Source organism: Conger conger, chromosome 4 (genome assembly GCF_963514075.1).
Source record: "Conger conger chromosome 4, fConCon1.1, whole genome shotgun sequence".
NCBI lineage: Eukaryota > Metazoa > Chordata > Actinopteri > Anguilliformes > Congridae > Conger > Conger conger.
In genome coordinates, this window is record NC_083763.1 from 42,846,209 (window position 1) to 42,862,734 (window position 16,526).

The 16,526-nt window shown below is 40.5% G+C and overlaps 1 protein-coding gene across 3 annotated transcripts; it reads right to left on the reverse strand.

The window, feature by feature from the left end:
- Positions 1–184: 184 nt before the first annotated feature.
- Positions 185–9,189, reverse strand: znf648 (zinc finger protein 648). Of its 3 annotated transcripts, none has more exons than XM_061237581.1 (3): positions 9,028–9,189; positions 7,859–8,025; positions 185–5,197 (listed from the first exon to the last, which is right to left on the reverse strand). In XM_061237581.1, the coding sequence occupies exon 3, from the start codon at positions 5,090–5,092 to the stop codon at positions 3,806–3,808; it is 1,287 nt and encodes a 428-aa protein (XP_061093565.1). In that variant the 5' UTR covers positions 5,093–5,197; positions 7,859–8,025; positions 9,028–9,189; the 3' UTR covers positions 185–3,805. The 3 variants fall into 3 exon arrangements, with proteins under 3 accessions (XP_061093565.1, XP_061093566.1, XP_061093567.1); XM_061237582.1 differs by having other exon boundaries at positions 7,859–8,030; XM_061237583.1 differs by lacking the exon at positions 7,859–8,025.
- Positions 9,190–16,526: the final 7,337 nt, after the last annotated feature.

Below are 16,526 nucleotides of genomic sequence, written 5' to 3' on the forward strand. Positions count from 1 at the left end.
CACAGTCTTGTCTACACACAAGATTTGTTACCGATAGACTTAGCGGTGGAGATATGTTTGCCACATAGCATAATTGTTGTATCTTAAATGCAAATACCAGCTCAGGAGAATATGGTAGCCTTTTGCTGCCATTAGCAAGAATATCTCACCATAACATTAAATGATGCTGAGGGCACAATTCACATCAAATATATTATGTTTTATTGAGCTCAAATAACAATGTTTAAGTCAGGAGGTGAAATTATAATCTTGATGTTCTGAGATGAAAATGAATGATCAGTGTGTAATTACAAACATGAATCAGATTATGAAGCTAATATCTGACACATAGTAAATTGCATAAATTTTATCCAGAGCAACAAACAGTAGTAGAACACCTGTTACTCTCAGGAATACAATAATGTGATATCACCATGAAAGCATGGGGACCCATTGATAATCACAAGTGTAATATTAACCTAACCAACAACTTTGTAACAACAAAGTATGGTGATAAATATAACCTTAGCCAGCTATACCTATAACGTTATCGGAAATAAATACATACATTAAAAAAAACTAAAGAAAGGAAGAGGAAGAAGAATATGTCAAATGGTTAGGAGAGCCTTTAGTCTGTATCGATAATGGGTAGGGTTTCTGCTGTTCTGACTGCAGTAGGAAGCTCATTCGACCACCATGGACGTGCAGACACACAGGGGGCTGGGAGGGAACTTGCCATGAGAGGCTGTGGATCGGATGAGTGGGAGCATTCTGGATGAGCTGCAACCCTGTCAAATTGCCATCAGGTGTGACAAGCCCTTGGGGCATTCACGTTTTGGCATAATGCAGAGCTAGACACGTTACAGTCAGTAGGCAGATGATGAGCCGAGATGGGCTGAATATCCTGTTCCCTTCATATATATCATGATCAGGGTCCTTGGGCCAAGGGAGGGGGGCTGGTTTTGGAGGTCACGGAGGAGGGCAATGGAGCTTTTGTACCTTTCCCCAGTTTGAGGCCGACTGGTTTCTTTTATATTTCATAATAAATAAAAGCAGCTTTCTACAGCATTTCTTCCTTACTTTTTTCTGCTGTACCAAAAATGCATACTGAACTGTGAAGTCAAAACCAAACCAAGACTTTTGTGTACCTTTACACTAACAACTGGTCCATTAAGATCAGTATGTATTTCATAATATTTCTTCAAGACGTTTTATAGATTAAGTGAGGGAACAGAGTGGTGCACCACATTCTTTGGGGAAAACCCTGCTTATATATACTGGTTCCAAACTGGAACTGTTTTTTATCACACTCAGTGAGCACTGTATTAGGTATTTATTATACTTATTTTTTAGACTTCTGCTGCTGTAGCCTATCCACGCAAGAGTTTTGAGGCATTTTGATGCTCTTCTGCAAACCACTATTGTAATGTGTGGTTATTTATGTTTCTGTAACCTAATAAAGTGCTCATTGGAGTTTATGGAGGAGGACTAGGAGGACATGAATTCAGCAGTCTGTCGTCATCCTATTTTAATAACCTGAGAAATTTGTCCCACCTAATGTTTTCATTAAGTTCAGCAAATTCCAAGCATTAATCACACGAATAATTATATAATTAAATGAATCTGAACATATCGACAAAACTAATACCAAAAGTTTATTATCATCTTTTTCGCCATGGCATTACTGTTCCGTTGGTTTCCATTCTGACAACCCCCAGGTAATCATCTGAATCAAGTATAAACTGAAAATTTCAGGGTGTACATTTGGTACCTGATACCCATAAATATTAGATGAATGTGCAAATAAGGTTTGTAATAAGAACTTGGAAAAGATCAACATGTCTTCCATACCATAGGGTTGTAGCACAACAAACCTACATCGAAACTAAGCTAACCACTAAATTAAGATGCAATGATGCACCAACAGCTGTCACTTGCATGGTGCTAGGGCTCAGGTTACACGTCTTGGCAAAGAAGCAAGGAAACAAGCACACTCCAGGAGAGCCTTATCCATATTATTCAGCCTGCTCTCACTGTGTGTGTGTGTATGTACATGTGTTTTTGTGTTCAAATGGAAAAAATCTATTTAGAAAATAAGTAAATTGTGTATTCTAAGAAACTATCTATACACTTATACTTTTTATACATATTTTAAGTACATTGCTAAGTTTAAGAAAGGACCCTTCCTGTCATAGTGTGGACTATATATTATTTATATACATATAAATTATTTCCCGTGTTGTATTTTTCTTGTTCAATTACAGTACAGGAAAGCAGACGATGCTGCGTTTGAATTGCTTCATGATCTCTTCTTAAGACATTTTCTCCCAAATTTGGAATGCCCAATCATATACAACTACTCTGATGCTGCAATCTCCACAGCTGAGGGAGAGTTAAGACAAGCATGCACACTCTTCACCTGTGATGTCACCAATTGCTTCTATTCACCCAAACCAGCCAAGTTTGCACAGACGTGCGATGGGAGAAGACACTTCATTCGCAGCTTTAGTGAACTGCAGGTGCCCAACTGACCTGTATGGGTTGCTGGAGACCAATGACACAGGGATTCTGGCTGACAGAACCCTCCCTAACACAGCTATCACACATTAAATATTGCCCTGTGGGTTGGAACTGGTATTTGACAACTAAACAAAACCATGAAGAAATCTGGCACCTCCAGAAGGTAGGATTCTCAGGACTTCCTTAGTCCCACCTGGACTATTGCAATTCTCTGCTGGCTGGCCTTCCCGCATCTGCCATCAGACCCCTACAACTGATCCAGAATGCTGCAGCCCGTCTGGTATTCAATGTTCCCAGACATTCACATGTCACCCCCCTGCTCAGCAACCTCCACTGGCTGCCTGTTATGGCTCGCATCAAATTTAAAACTTTGGTGCTCGCATACCAGGCAGTTAAGGGATCAGCCCCTGTATATATTCAATCCCTTATCAAGACCTATACACCAACAAGACCCCTCCGTTCTGCCACTTTGTGCCGTCTGGCGCCTCCCCCTCGCCACACCTGCACTTCACGCTCACGACTGCTGTCTGTCCTGGTCCCACGGTGGTGGAATGACCTCAGAACAGCAGAGTCTCTGACCTCCTTCAAGCGCAGACTGAAGACACATCTCTTCAGGCTACACCTTTCCCTCCCTAACTCACCACCATGATTAGCCTTAGACTGTAATGGCACTTATGTATAGATTGTATAGATATTGTTACTTGTATAGATATTGTTGTTGTTTTATTGGCTGTTGTATTGTTGTACTCAGGGTATTCTAGCTGCCAACTGTGGCATGCTAGTTTGGAAGTTGATTGTACTCTTCAAGGGTTCTGATTATCTGTATGTTTACATTAGGACTTGGAACTGTACTGTCCTCTCAGGTCCTCTTTGCACTTATACTTATAATTATGCTGTAAATATGAATATTAGCCCATTGCCTCTGGAAATTAATGACAGACTTATACGTTTCATTAATTTGTTCTTAAAACAATGGGTTCAAATACTTTTCTATGCTCAACTGATCTTACCTGGAGCAACTGAGTCAACCAAGAAGACCAGAATGCAGGGTTTGCTCTTTTTGAAAGTATTTCACAACACCAGACAAGCTCAGAAAAGCGTAGGAAAGTATTTCAATCCCAACCAATTATCAATTTAACACTTTGAGATTTACTAGGATTACTCTGCATAGCAGGATGATGGATTTGAAGATTCTCTGTTCTTTGCCAGTAGCAGGTGTGTGTGGCTTAGGCCAGCTGCTGAAAGCGTGAGAAGCCGATGACACCCAAGGACCCTGCGGTTCGACGGAGCGCGGCCGCAACGCGCGCTAACCGCAGAGCTGCTCCTGGTGGCGCTTGAGCGCGCTGGGACGGCTGAAGGCTCTGCCGCACCGGGGGCATCCGAACGGCTGTTTCCCCGTGTGGACGCGCTGGTGTCGAGCCAGGCGGGAGGCCATGGCGAAGGCCACCCCGCACTCGGAGCACTTGTGAGGCCGCAAGCCGCTGTGCAGGGTCTGGTGCTCCAGCAGGTTGGAGGACTTGGTGAAGGCCTTGAGGCACACGTGGCAGGTGTACGGCCGCACGCCCCGGTGGGTCTTCTGGTGCTCCACCATGCGGCTGGCCACGGCGAAGGCCTTCCCGCAGTCCGGGCAGCTGAAGGGCTTCTCCCCGAGGTGGGTGCGCTGGTGGCGGAGCAGGGACAGGGGCTTGTTGAAGGTCTTGCCGCACTGCGGGCAGGGGTAGGGCTTGTTGTTGGTGTGTATGTTGCGCTCGTGCTTGCGCAGGTCGGACGAGCGCACAAAGTCCTTCCCGCACGACCCGCAGACGTAGGGCTTCTCACCCGTGTGGGTGCGGATGTGTTTGCGGTAGTCCGACGACCAGATGTAGGTCCTGTCGCAGAAGGGGCACAGGTAGGGCCTCTCTCCCGTGTGCAGGCGTTTGTGCTGCTGCAGAGTGCCTTGGTGGGAGTAGGCCTTGCCGCATTGCTCGCACACGTGGGGCTTCAGACCTCTGTGCGTATCAATGTGGCTCAGTAGGTTGCTTAACTTTTTGAAAGCCCAGTCGCAGTGTGAGCACTTGTAGGGACGGTTCACATTGTCTCCCTGGACACCCTGTTTCTTTATAGCAGGAAGCACAATTGGGGTCGTCTGCTCTTCCACAGTTTTTTCTACATTTGGTCCACCATTTTGGGTCCCCATCATTGAATGCTCATCTGAGGTAGGTTTCCGGTGGCTGCTCTGGTCCCCATCTTGTTGAGTTATCAAGCTGTATTTGATGGGACCAGCTGACATGCTCTGAACATGGTCACGACTACATGTGCCTCTCTCCTCTTCAGAGACCATTCTACTAAATTTGTCAGGTAGTGTCCAGTCAGGTGAGTCATCAGAAATGGAGAAATCTGACCCACTGGTGCTGCTGGCTAAAGACAAGGGTAGAGGGTAGTGTCCTACTAGTCCCTCAGCATTGATAAATGTGATGTTCTTGGACAGAGGGTAAACAATCTCATCCCTACCACAAGCTGTTTTGTTTCTTCCCTGTGAATAACCCTCATCATTAAAACTCTTTGAATTCCCCTCCAGTACAAGTCTGAGCTCTGCTTGCATCTGTTCAGCCATCGTACATTTTTTGGAGCCTGAATTTATTCCTACTGGGGCCAAGTGCAGTGAATATGATTTCTCTTCACAACTGTCTTATTTTGTGGTTAATTTCCATTTCACAACCTGAAACAAATCACATACAATAAAAAAAAATTATTACAATGGATACTGTAATAATACAGAGATTACACAATAACTACAACAACTGTATGTTGAAGAGATGAATTTATATCAGATTTTGAGGTATTATTTATGTCTTTTCAGTAAAAGTTGACTTTTCCTGGCATTTTATGACAATATACATTCAGTGAGGTATATTGGTATTTATTAGATGAGGTATTTATTAGACTCATTAAGTCTTCTGCTGCAGTAGCCTATCCACTTAGAGGTTTGACATGCCAGAGGTTCAGAGATGCACTTCTGCATACCACTACATTGTTATTTGCATTGTTACCTTCCTGTCAGCTTTGACGAGACTGGCCATTCACCTCTGACCTCTCTCATTAACAATGCATTTCTGCCCGCAGAACTTCTGCTCACTGGATGTTTTTTGGGTTTTTTTTGCATTATTCTCTGAAAACTCTAGAGACTGTTGTATGTGAAAATCAGAAGGAGATCAGCCGTTTCTGCATGCTTTTAGGCATTTAGTTGCATAATAATATTTGCATTAACAAGCTGGCACAGGTCTGCCTAATAAAGTGATCACTGAGTGTATGGGTAATGAAATCAATCAATAGGAAAAATTTCCACTGAAAATTATGCTTTGGATCATAAGGTTCAATGAGACAATGCAGTCCACACAATGGCTGAAATTGGCTGTTTTTGAAGATGGGATATATAACTCATGATATAAAATCGGATTTTCTGCGATATAATTCATAAGGTTAAACGAGCATTCTCTTCACATTGATTACATTACACATTGATTATAATCAGTAATAACGATCAAAGAATATGTCTCTACAGGATACATTTGGTACAATGTAAATATGACTGTGGTAGGATATTGTCACTGTAAATTGTGTATAATTTTCTTGAGAGAGAGAGAGAATGCTCAAAGCTGCCATCCAGTAGCAGGTGCAAGTTTAGAAATAAAATATGCAGTCGGCCATTGAGCTGAGCTGGGCAATGAGGGTTGTGTCCGTTTCTGGTTTTCCTGCTAACTTCTGTCCTTAATTACTTACAGTAATTAGCCCTTAGCACACCAATGACAGCCAAAGACTGTTCTTGTGTCCGTATATGAAACGCATTACTGTGAATGAACCAGTGTCGGTGTACACAGCCAGTTAGTTCATTTAGCTAGGGTAACTGGTGGAAACAAAAAACACTGGTCGTCCAGGCCCAGAATTGCCCACCTGTGTTATAGTGTCAAAGAGCCCCACACATTTACATTTACCATTTACATGTCTGCATGATGAAGTGAGGTGAGTTTTTGAATGTAGAAGTTGCAGCTTTACCCTCTTTTTTGTTACAAACCTTTTTAATTTGAACAAAGAAGATGCAAATATACTGTATATTTCCAGTCATGTATCTATAATTTCTTATGTGTATGATTGTAATTGTTCAACATATGGGTCTGCAAATTAAAAAAGTATTCCATGTTGGCCTGCCTCAGAATATCAGCTATCTAACTCTCATTTGAAATATAAATGTTTTGAAGATACTCACTGTCCGACTGAACCAAACACACTGCAACTGTTCTCAGTGACCTGTTTTGAATGTCAAACATCTGTGTGGCACTGTCTCTGACCTTGAGATAAGGGTTTGCTTTCCCTTACAGAAGCCAAAAGTACACATAGTGTACTGTAATTAAAGTGCACTTTAACATTGTTTAAAATGCTTGATACCAATTTATGATAATATTATATAACATAATGGCAAGAACAGGCCATTCAGCCCAGCAATGCTCACCTTTTTCCTCCCACTAAAGCACCGTATCAAGCCTGGTCTTGAAAACCCCCAGTGTTTCTGACTTCACTACATGTCCTGGCAAGCTATTCCACACAGTGAACACTCTTTGTGTGAAAAAATACTTAATATCTGTGCAGAATTTATCCTTTGCCAATTTCTATTTACGCCCCCTCATTCTGCTCACCTTGAAGAATTGCCTGTAGTTCACTTTGTTAATCCCTTTAATGAATGTAAAGCCTCAATCAAATCCCCCTACGTCTCCTTTTACCAAGCTTAATGAGATTAAGCATCTTAAGTCTTTCCTCATAACTTTTATCTTTTAATAAATGAAATCAATCTGGTTGCCCTTCTCTGAACCTTTTCTTGCGCCCCTATATCTTTCTTATAGTACAGTCCCCAGAACTGCACACAGTACTCTAAGTCTAGTCTAACAATGGTATTGTATAAGGTGAGTATAACTTTCTCAGATTTATACTCAATACTCTTAGCTATGTATCCTAGCATCCTGTTGTCCTTTTTTACTGCTACCGCACATTGACTAGAACCTGAAAGGCTTTGATCTCGAATCAAATTATTCTTGTAACCCACTTGTGTTTGATTGGAAGGGTGATTTGAAAACTTCATCAAGAGTTATTAACACCCTGAAAGTAATCTAATGTAAATGTTTTTCGATTAACTGATGATGCGTAAGCCACAGATTCCAAATATACGTAATTGAAATCACTTCCTTGTGGGTTATAAAGGCTAAGCAGTATCATTTTGGCACATTTCACTGGCAAGCAGAGACTGTGAGTCATGCAGGAGTACAGAACATTTCTACAGGGCAAACATTTTTTCATATGAAAAACAGCAAGAAATGCTGGATTCACCAACCTTTGACTTGTATCAAAAACCCATTTTCCAGTCCGTTTTCCGATATTTCGGACGCTGTTTAAACTTGCCCCAGAGCTGTTTAAACTTTCCACATAGTCTGGGCATTTTGGAACAGTTTCACTCACGCTGCTTTCGATTGAACGGTAATAGCCAGGAATGTCCTAGAACTGTACTGACAAATCGTACAAAGCAAATCGTCAAAGCAGAACATGTGACTTCTTTCTGGATTAAAAATATTCCCTCTAAATGTGTAGGGTATATATTTTCGCACTGAACGAAAACGTAAAAGTATTTGAGTATTTAAAAATGACTAAATGAAATGGAACCTGTTTAAAGGTGATTGGACAATTACAAATGTGAACTAGCCTAAATGCTGACGTAAAGAACTTCTGCAGTTGAAAATAAGACACAAGATCTAATTTTCCCACGTAACTATAACCTAAGATTCGATAGTCGTATAGCTGCGTTCACTGAAACTTCAAAAGAACCTGACACTTTTTTTTTTTTGCACAAACTTTAGTTGAACGTTATTATTTTAGAAAATGCTAACAAGTAATTCCATAAACGTAAACTCCCCAACATATATTTTTAAAAATAAGACTGGCACCGATTATATTTATAATCATTCATTCAAGCTATCTTCATTTAAGCTATTTTCACCCGGAGAATGTGAATCAATAATTTCCCGTTTACTTTAAATGTTGTTAACCAAACATCTTCGTAATTAAGAATGGATCGAAATATCCATCTCATTTACTTAATTTTCACAATTTGATTACACTTTCCAGGCCTAAAATTCATTCATGAATTCAAAATATTTGGGAGACGTGAGCACGTGCCGTAGTAGAGAGTATACATTTAATGTAGCCTCGTTGTTTACCTTGGAATAGGCCTACACGCAAAGATTGCCAAACTCTATATCGGTCCAATCTATGACTCCGCTGCCACCAAAATACAACACCGTGCAAGGATCCATACAATGAAAATAGACATGAGTACATTATAGCTTAGCAATGGAGGTATGCACTCGCATATAATCTTAATTAATTGGAATGTACGAAGCAGCTTCTCGTACTCTAGCTGTCAGCACGTCCCCTGCAAATGTATTCTCTTAACAATGACACTCTTAAGTGTAGCCACTGCGCACTGACAGGCATTCCGTTTCTTACCTTAAATACATCACCGTAGCCTATAGCTTCCCTGTCTTTCCACTGTCATATTTATTGATTAATATATAACAGTGCCTGCAAGTCTGTATATATAGAATATAGACTAGGGCAAGTTAAGCGATGCCAAACTGAACCCCAAACGGCAAACGAGCGAATTTAACATTTCTCATTCTGAGTCGTCAGCAGGTTCGCTTCACACAAGACGCCACTAGTTGACTACTTGAAACCAAGTTGAAGTAAGATATCATATTGCAACAGAAGTCATAGGATATCCCCCGTAACGCTCCAGAGCAGAGTTCCCTGAAACATGAAGTTGATATCTGTGCGGAATAGGACAGAAAGAACGATTTTAAGATTTATCTTACAAACACATTTCTGTTTAAAATTCTGATTAGAGATAATCTGGGACAAGAATAACATATGCTGATGCCTTGCATAACTGACTTCTTGATATGCTCCTGGTAAGTGTAGATATGGATGTAGAGGGAAATGTGAGAATAAGAGGGATGTCCAGAGGAGTTTAGAAAAGACACCTGCTAGCAGTTACATGTGCTACTCATACTTGGAGAGAGTAGTACTGCAAAAAAGTAGCAAGAACACAGTCTATTTTACACTTGGCTACATATTATGGCCTGTATTGTTACTTCGAACTGTGTCGATAGAACTTGGGGAACTTTTTTTTCTGTCACATGAAACTTTTGAACAAACCCTGAAAAGGTCTGGTGGGTTAGGGTTGGGGATGTAACAAGTCTCATTACATGCATATCTCTGCTAGCAGTGGGTACTTTCATATTGTATTTTTACATATTTTAACTCCTCTTGATGTGGGAGAATGATAGTTCAATTGTATTTTGTGTACTCTCTCTCAGACCAATGATATTTTGTACATTCTCTCTCTCTCTCTCTCTCTCTCTCTCTCTCTCTCTCTCTCTCTCTCTCTCTCTTTCCTTCCTAGGACATTGACATTTCTTTCCATCAGGTGACTGACGCCTTGAAGCAGATGTCTTCAGGCCATGTGGCTGGTATTGATGACGTCCAAGAGACTTTTTGGGGGTGTGTTGGCAAGGACTTGTCTGTTGTGCTGAGACTGCATTGCATAAGCACTCCCAACGAGCGGTATCAGCAGGCCGTCTTGGCTCTTCTCCCTAAAAAAGGGCATCTTTTGCCTCCTGAGGAAGTGATCTGCTTCCCACAGACAATACATTTTGTCTTAGGTATTGTCTTAAGTTACAAACAAAGTCAAGCTGCAGCTGGATGCCAGTCATACTGTGTGCTTGTTTGATCCATAGACAGTACTGTGCACTCAGTGACCACTTTATCTGTTATTTATTCATCTTAGTCCTCTGCTACTGTGGCACATCTACAAGGTTTGACGTGTTCTGTGTTCAGAGATGCTCTTCTGCCCTCTTGACCATGTCTGCATTGAGTTGCTGCCACATGATTGGGGGGTGCAGTGTCCATTGTGGAGGAAACTAACAGTAACTAACTACGTCTCTGTGCAGGGAGGCAGGGGGGCGAGGAGAGTTACTTAAAGATGAGGCTGCTGAGAAGAGTTAAAGCTCCCATATTGTAAAAAATACATGAGCCTTAAAGACCCTTAAAGACCCAGTAAAACAGTTCTTGGTAAAGCTCAGAAGAGGTGCTGAAGAATGGACATGTAAAATTGGATGGAGATTGTCTTTGGTAAAACCATGAGCTAAATAAAACTCTGGAAAGGTGTACAATATGGGACCTCTAACAGAAGACAGTATAATTTCTGAATAATCCTGCTACTAGCAGACCCCTATGGTCCTGATTTGTAGATTTATTTTAGACAAAAGACCTTATTTATTTATTTATTTTTATTAAAAATGTATTTCAGCCAAGCTGGTCATGAAGCTGGTCTAGCTGGGTATGAGCTGGTCAACCAGCATGGCCAAGCTGGTCATGAAGCTGGTCTAGCTGGGTATGAGCTGGTCAACCAGCTAGTGCTGGTAACTTGTCTGAGTTGTCCAGATACCAGCTGTTTAAAAACATAGCTTGGGATAGTCAGTTCTGGTATGTGCTAAAAGTGCCATGCAATGGGAGTGAATGGAGAGAAAAACATAATTCTCCATTGGCCAGTTGCTGACCTTTGGATCAAACCATGGAGATGAGTGTGAAAATTAGGACTCATGTATAGCCAGGTAGCTATACAACATTATCAAAGTCCTGCCCTTCAGTAACTGCATGTATAACCGATGATGTCTTTGTTAGCTGTGAATGTAGCAAGCATGTGCTTTACTTATTGGCAGCTACAGTACTGTGCAAAAGTTTTAGGCAGGTGTGGAAAAAATAAGAATAGAAAAATAGAAGTTGGCCTATAAGTTTAATAAATAGTAAATGTACATGCAAATTTGCAGATATGTCATGTTTAAGTTTGTACCCCGCAGAGGTTGTAACTTATTTTTGCTTCGAGATTCAACAAAACATGCTTTTAACATTTAATCTGGGGTGCCCAAACTTTGTCATATCACTGCACTTTCAGTAATGAGTAGCATCATACTGTAACAGGAAGTAAAAATTAGTTACATTTCATTTACATTTTAGTCATTCAGCAGACGCTTTTAATCCAAAGTGATTTACAAGTGCATAAGTTCCTCAACAAGTGAAAAGCATCAAATCCATAAAGAGCAAAACACGCATGTAGAGCAGTCATTAACAAAAACAATAGTCATAATAAGTGCCAAAACAGTGTCAAAAGTATAACTCAAAGAGTTTCGACTTCATAGAATGACTGTGTCATTCTATCACGATATGTTGGGGATGAGTATTCATTTTTCAAATATGGGCAGCAATATAGCATCTAATATAGTGCACTTTATATCACTAAAGATACTTTATGATGCGTAATGTTACTCCATGTGCTTTCAAGTAAAACCATTCGGGGACGCCAAAGCACTATTACTGAAACTGGATTATGTAATGTTGCAATTATACTTTTTGCCAACAGATGTCAGTACGACATAATATTCACCAGAGCAATAGCTCTATCTGCCTGCACGTCTGTCTGTCTATCTACTGCTCTGCTGTGCCTAATGTTGCAGTCTTTTTCCTATTGCCTGTTAATAAAAAGCAGTTTTCAGACTAAAGACACAACTGACAGATAAGGATAACAGGAGCAGGGATGGTGCTGAATCTCTAACTGATATGCTGGAGATTTGGTCAGTACAGGAATACTCGGATGGAACAGGTACAAGCATCCCTGGGTGAAAGCGGGATTTGAAAGCACAACTCTAGGGCTTTGAGTTGCACAGCATGCCTAATACAGCTGACACGACTGATACCCTGCTTCCCAATGAGAGTTGGGAAAAAGATTCATGAGGTTTATTTTTTTGGCCTGGAGAAGGTTGATAAAGGTTGTCACCTTTCTTCAGAACATCTGTAATAATTTGTCCTGGTTTTGTCCTTTCAAAAACATTTATTTACTCAACTGAGAACCATGATGTTTTTAGTGCTTGCACAATACCTGTCCATAGTGTTTTGAGATCCAGCGAATGAGCAAATGCTTACAAATATTGAATATTTACACAGTTGAAAAGAACAGTTGTGTGTAACAGCAGTAATGTTAAGAGGAAATAACCCATGTGCTTTTTTCTAAGTCGTTAATTAACAGAAGCAGTCATGATCCTACTGGATAGATTTATCAGCATGATACTACTGGATAGATTTATCAGCATGATATACTGGATAGATTTATCAGCATGATATACTGGATAGATTTATCGGCAGGTCACTATTAGCATCACAATTCAGCATCCTTTGACTGTTTTACATTTCTCAGAGGCAGATGACATTGTATTATGCATGCAAAAAAAAATATATTGCAGAAAAAACAGAAGAAAAAACAATTAATATTCTTAGCTGTCATCTTCAAAGATGCAGTCTTCTTTTTCTATCATTCCAAATTTGGAATCAATGCTGTAAACTCTTGTGTCACTGAAGGTAGAATTGAAACACTATATACAGTAGACTAAAATAATCTTTAAAAGGTATCTGTGCTATTATTATCACATTTATCATGTTTTGCATAAAATAAGATTTTATAATTTTGTCAAATTAACCCCTGAACAGAAATTCTGTCCACTGTAGTACTGCAAATGTGAGTACTTGTAAGTTGTAAGTACTCATTCCTGTTCCATATTGTTTAACAACTGTCATAGACTTATATTTCTTTATGCCCTTCATACTGTATAGCTGTAACTATAATACATGTTCAAACAGGGCAAAAGTGTATTATTTTATAGCATCCCAAAGATGACTCCAAAGATGACTCCAAAGATGACCATATCAGCTGACCTAGCATTAGGAGCAATGGGAATTACTTGTGGATAAACTGAATTACTTAATTGGTTTGGATGATTATGGAAAATGTTGGAAATATAAAAATCCATGTTTCTTATCATCATACTGTAATATTAGTCATCCTTGATGTTTGAAGACCTGTTAGCTTCCCATTGCACTGAATGTAACTGGTTTTATATCTTAAATAATGGACCACTGTTCTAACCACAATTTGCCACTGCATTTAACCTACTTTGGTTATCTGAAGCAATACAAATGTGTTCTCTGTCAATTTAGGCGATTTAGTTAATGACGTTGTTCATCATGAATTATTCAGAAAAAAAGTACTGTAAGACTTACAGGAGAAACATACAGTATGAGCTGGAATACTGAAAATGTCAAGTCTATGAGCAGAGACTTGACATTTAACATATGTGGACAGAGCAGCACTGTTAATTTCTTTACATAAGCCGAACCACAAAGCCCAGGCAGAATGAGAGTATAGGAGGGATGGTAATCTGGAATAAGATGGGGTTGGGCAGGGAGGCAGATGCTGTGAAATGAGAAAGCCGGTCTGAGGTCTCAGCCTACAGCGGTTATGTAACACTAACCTACTTAATTTTCACCGCTCTCGCAGTAAATCACTATATATCAGTCTTCCTGCTGAAGTCTGGAGAGCAGCTTTGCATATGAGTATGTTCGGCTGAACAGCAATACAAGAGGAAAGGGGATATGGGCAGAGGGATATTAAGTGTTGTATTTCCGCAGTGATGATATTTCAATATTGTTCTGACAGTCATAATACAATTTCAAAGGAATGTCAAATGCAAACAGATGTGTAGCCTTCTGATAATCATTTATATTACTTAATCTCGTCTACTGCAAGTGTCATAGTAGTAATACCTTAAGACCATAGCAACCTTACTTGACTGTATTTCAAAGAGTGAATTTTTACTTTTTATGAAAAATTGTTATTTACCCGCTGAGGTAACTAAAGAAGTACATGTTTTCCATTAGGAAACAACTGGTGCTGCATTATCCTAACCCGCTTATCCTGAACAGGGTCGCAGGGGGGTTGGAGCCTATCCCAGCATACATTGGGCGAAAGGCAGGAATACACCCTGGACAGGTCGCCAGTCCATCGCAGGGCCCACACACCATTCACTCACACACTCATACCTACGGGCAATTTAGACTCTCCAATCAGCCTAACCAGCATGTCTTTGGACTGTGGGAGGAAACCGGAGTACCCGGAGGAAACCCACGCAAACACGGGGAGAACCCGCACAGAGAGGCCCCGGTTGACGGGGATTCAAACCCAGGACCTCCTTGCTGTGAGGCGGCAGTGCTACCCACTGCACCAACCGTGCCGCACAGTAGTCTCAGCCTTTCCCAAATTCCAAGTAGCGGGCAGTAGCTGACAGGGTTAAGTGAAGGTAAAATCTGAAGGAGTCACAGGTGGGAAAAGATTGCCGAACCGTAATCGCGCTCTGCACAGAATTGTTTGGGATCTCGCTCGGCCGGGCCTGCAGCCGTGCCACTGTGGCTGGCGGCATTCCGGTGCCCCTGTTTGTGCCAGTGGACTCACCAGTCAGGCCTTTCTGAGATCTCAGGGACAAAAGACCCCATGCCTCCGGAACAGGAGGGAGCTTCAGATTGAGAGATTTAGACATCGCTCTAAACGGGCTTTTGAATACCAATTGGTGGCAACAAAGCGTCTGACAACTGTACCTCTTCATGCTGCGGACCACAGATTGTTCCAATCGCCAGGCTGTTACATAACACTCCTTTCAGACTGTCCGATAAAAGAGCCCTGAAGAAAGTCCTTGTACGTTTTGAAAGGAAAGTCTTTCAGAAGCACTTTCAGCTAAATAACTACCACAGATAGACAGATGAGTTTATTGTTTAGCAGGAAGTTGCTGTGAAAATATATTGCTATCCTCGCTGTATTTTACCATTTAAGTGCAGACATTGATTTTGAGACAATCGAGTCCATTAAGTAGCCTACAGTAGCACTACAATAAATGATTACTTGAAGATATGTTTTGTTGATACATTGATGAATGGCATCCAGATTGTCAGAATCTAAAAGTGTTTTTGGGATAAAAAAAATTTTTTATTTCAATGAATTAATTTACTTATTTTATTATTTAATTTTATGTTTTATGTCTACCTTTTCCTGAATAGTCCGAGAGTGTCCATATGGGTTTAAAGCATTAAATGACAACAAGGTGGGGCCTGTAGATTTAGGGCTGGGATGTGGGTACAGAATGTTCTGTACGTTTCCCATTTATCATCATGGCTTTTTGCAGCCTTCTTAAACACAAGGGGTTTGGTAAACAAGGTGTAATTCCGCTTGTATCCAGTAGAGGCCTCTATGTTTAAAAAAGGTTAAAAAAAAGTGTCCTTTGGGAGGGAGAGCACTTCAAAACATTTACTTTTTACTCACACTAAAGATCATGTTTACTCCTGTGCTTCTCAATTTACTGAAATGATTCAATGCCTGCCAAAATTTGATTTGATTTCACAGCGCAAACCATCTTCTTAGCCTGAAGTAAAATAATGACAATAAAAACACAACAAAGCATGTACTGTTTTTCTATATTGCTAACTTTGAATAAAACTATGCTCCCATTTTATGACCATAACCTAAATGAGCACAAATTAGTGCTGTTCTTCTTTCATTTTGCAATACAAATGCTAAAACATTTATTGTGTGGAGTTGTGTTTTGCAAATCTATGAAGTAAATCATATCAAACTATAACTATCAAAGTATTTAGTCCTGGTTGAAAGAAGCTCCCGCAAATGTGCATATGTACATTTATTCAATGAAAATCCAATCTGTATTCAGACTAGTATCTCAGAGTTGGTGTTTGGGATAAGCAAGAGGAAGAATACCCTGTAGAGGAAGGAGGGTCTGGATGCACAGTGGTAGAGTGGCAGAAAAAGAAAGACCCAGTGTTCCAGGAGAAATCCTTGCCACAGTATCTGTTCATGCCATCAATCGAGGCCATTCATCATCATGTGTCAATGGTCAAAGAGCTGCTATCAATACGCCAGGCCAAAGCAGAGCCAGCATAACCACAGGTTCCATCTCATCTCCAATGAGAACAATCGCACATTCCACAACTGGGCCATACAACACACAGCACATTGCATTTCAATATTCTCAAAGATACTTTATAGCAGAAGTGAG

Coding starts and splice junctions, on each gene's coding strand:
- znf648 (XM_061237583.1), bottom strand. CDS start 5,092: ATGGCTGAACAGATGCAAGCAGAGCTCAGACTTGTACTGGAGGGGAAT.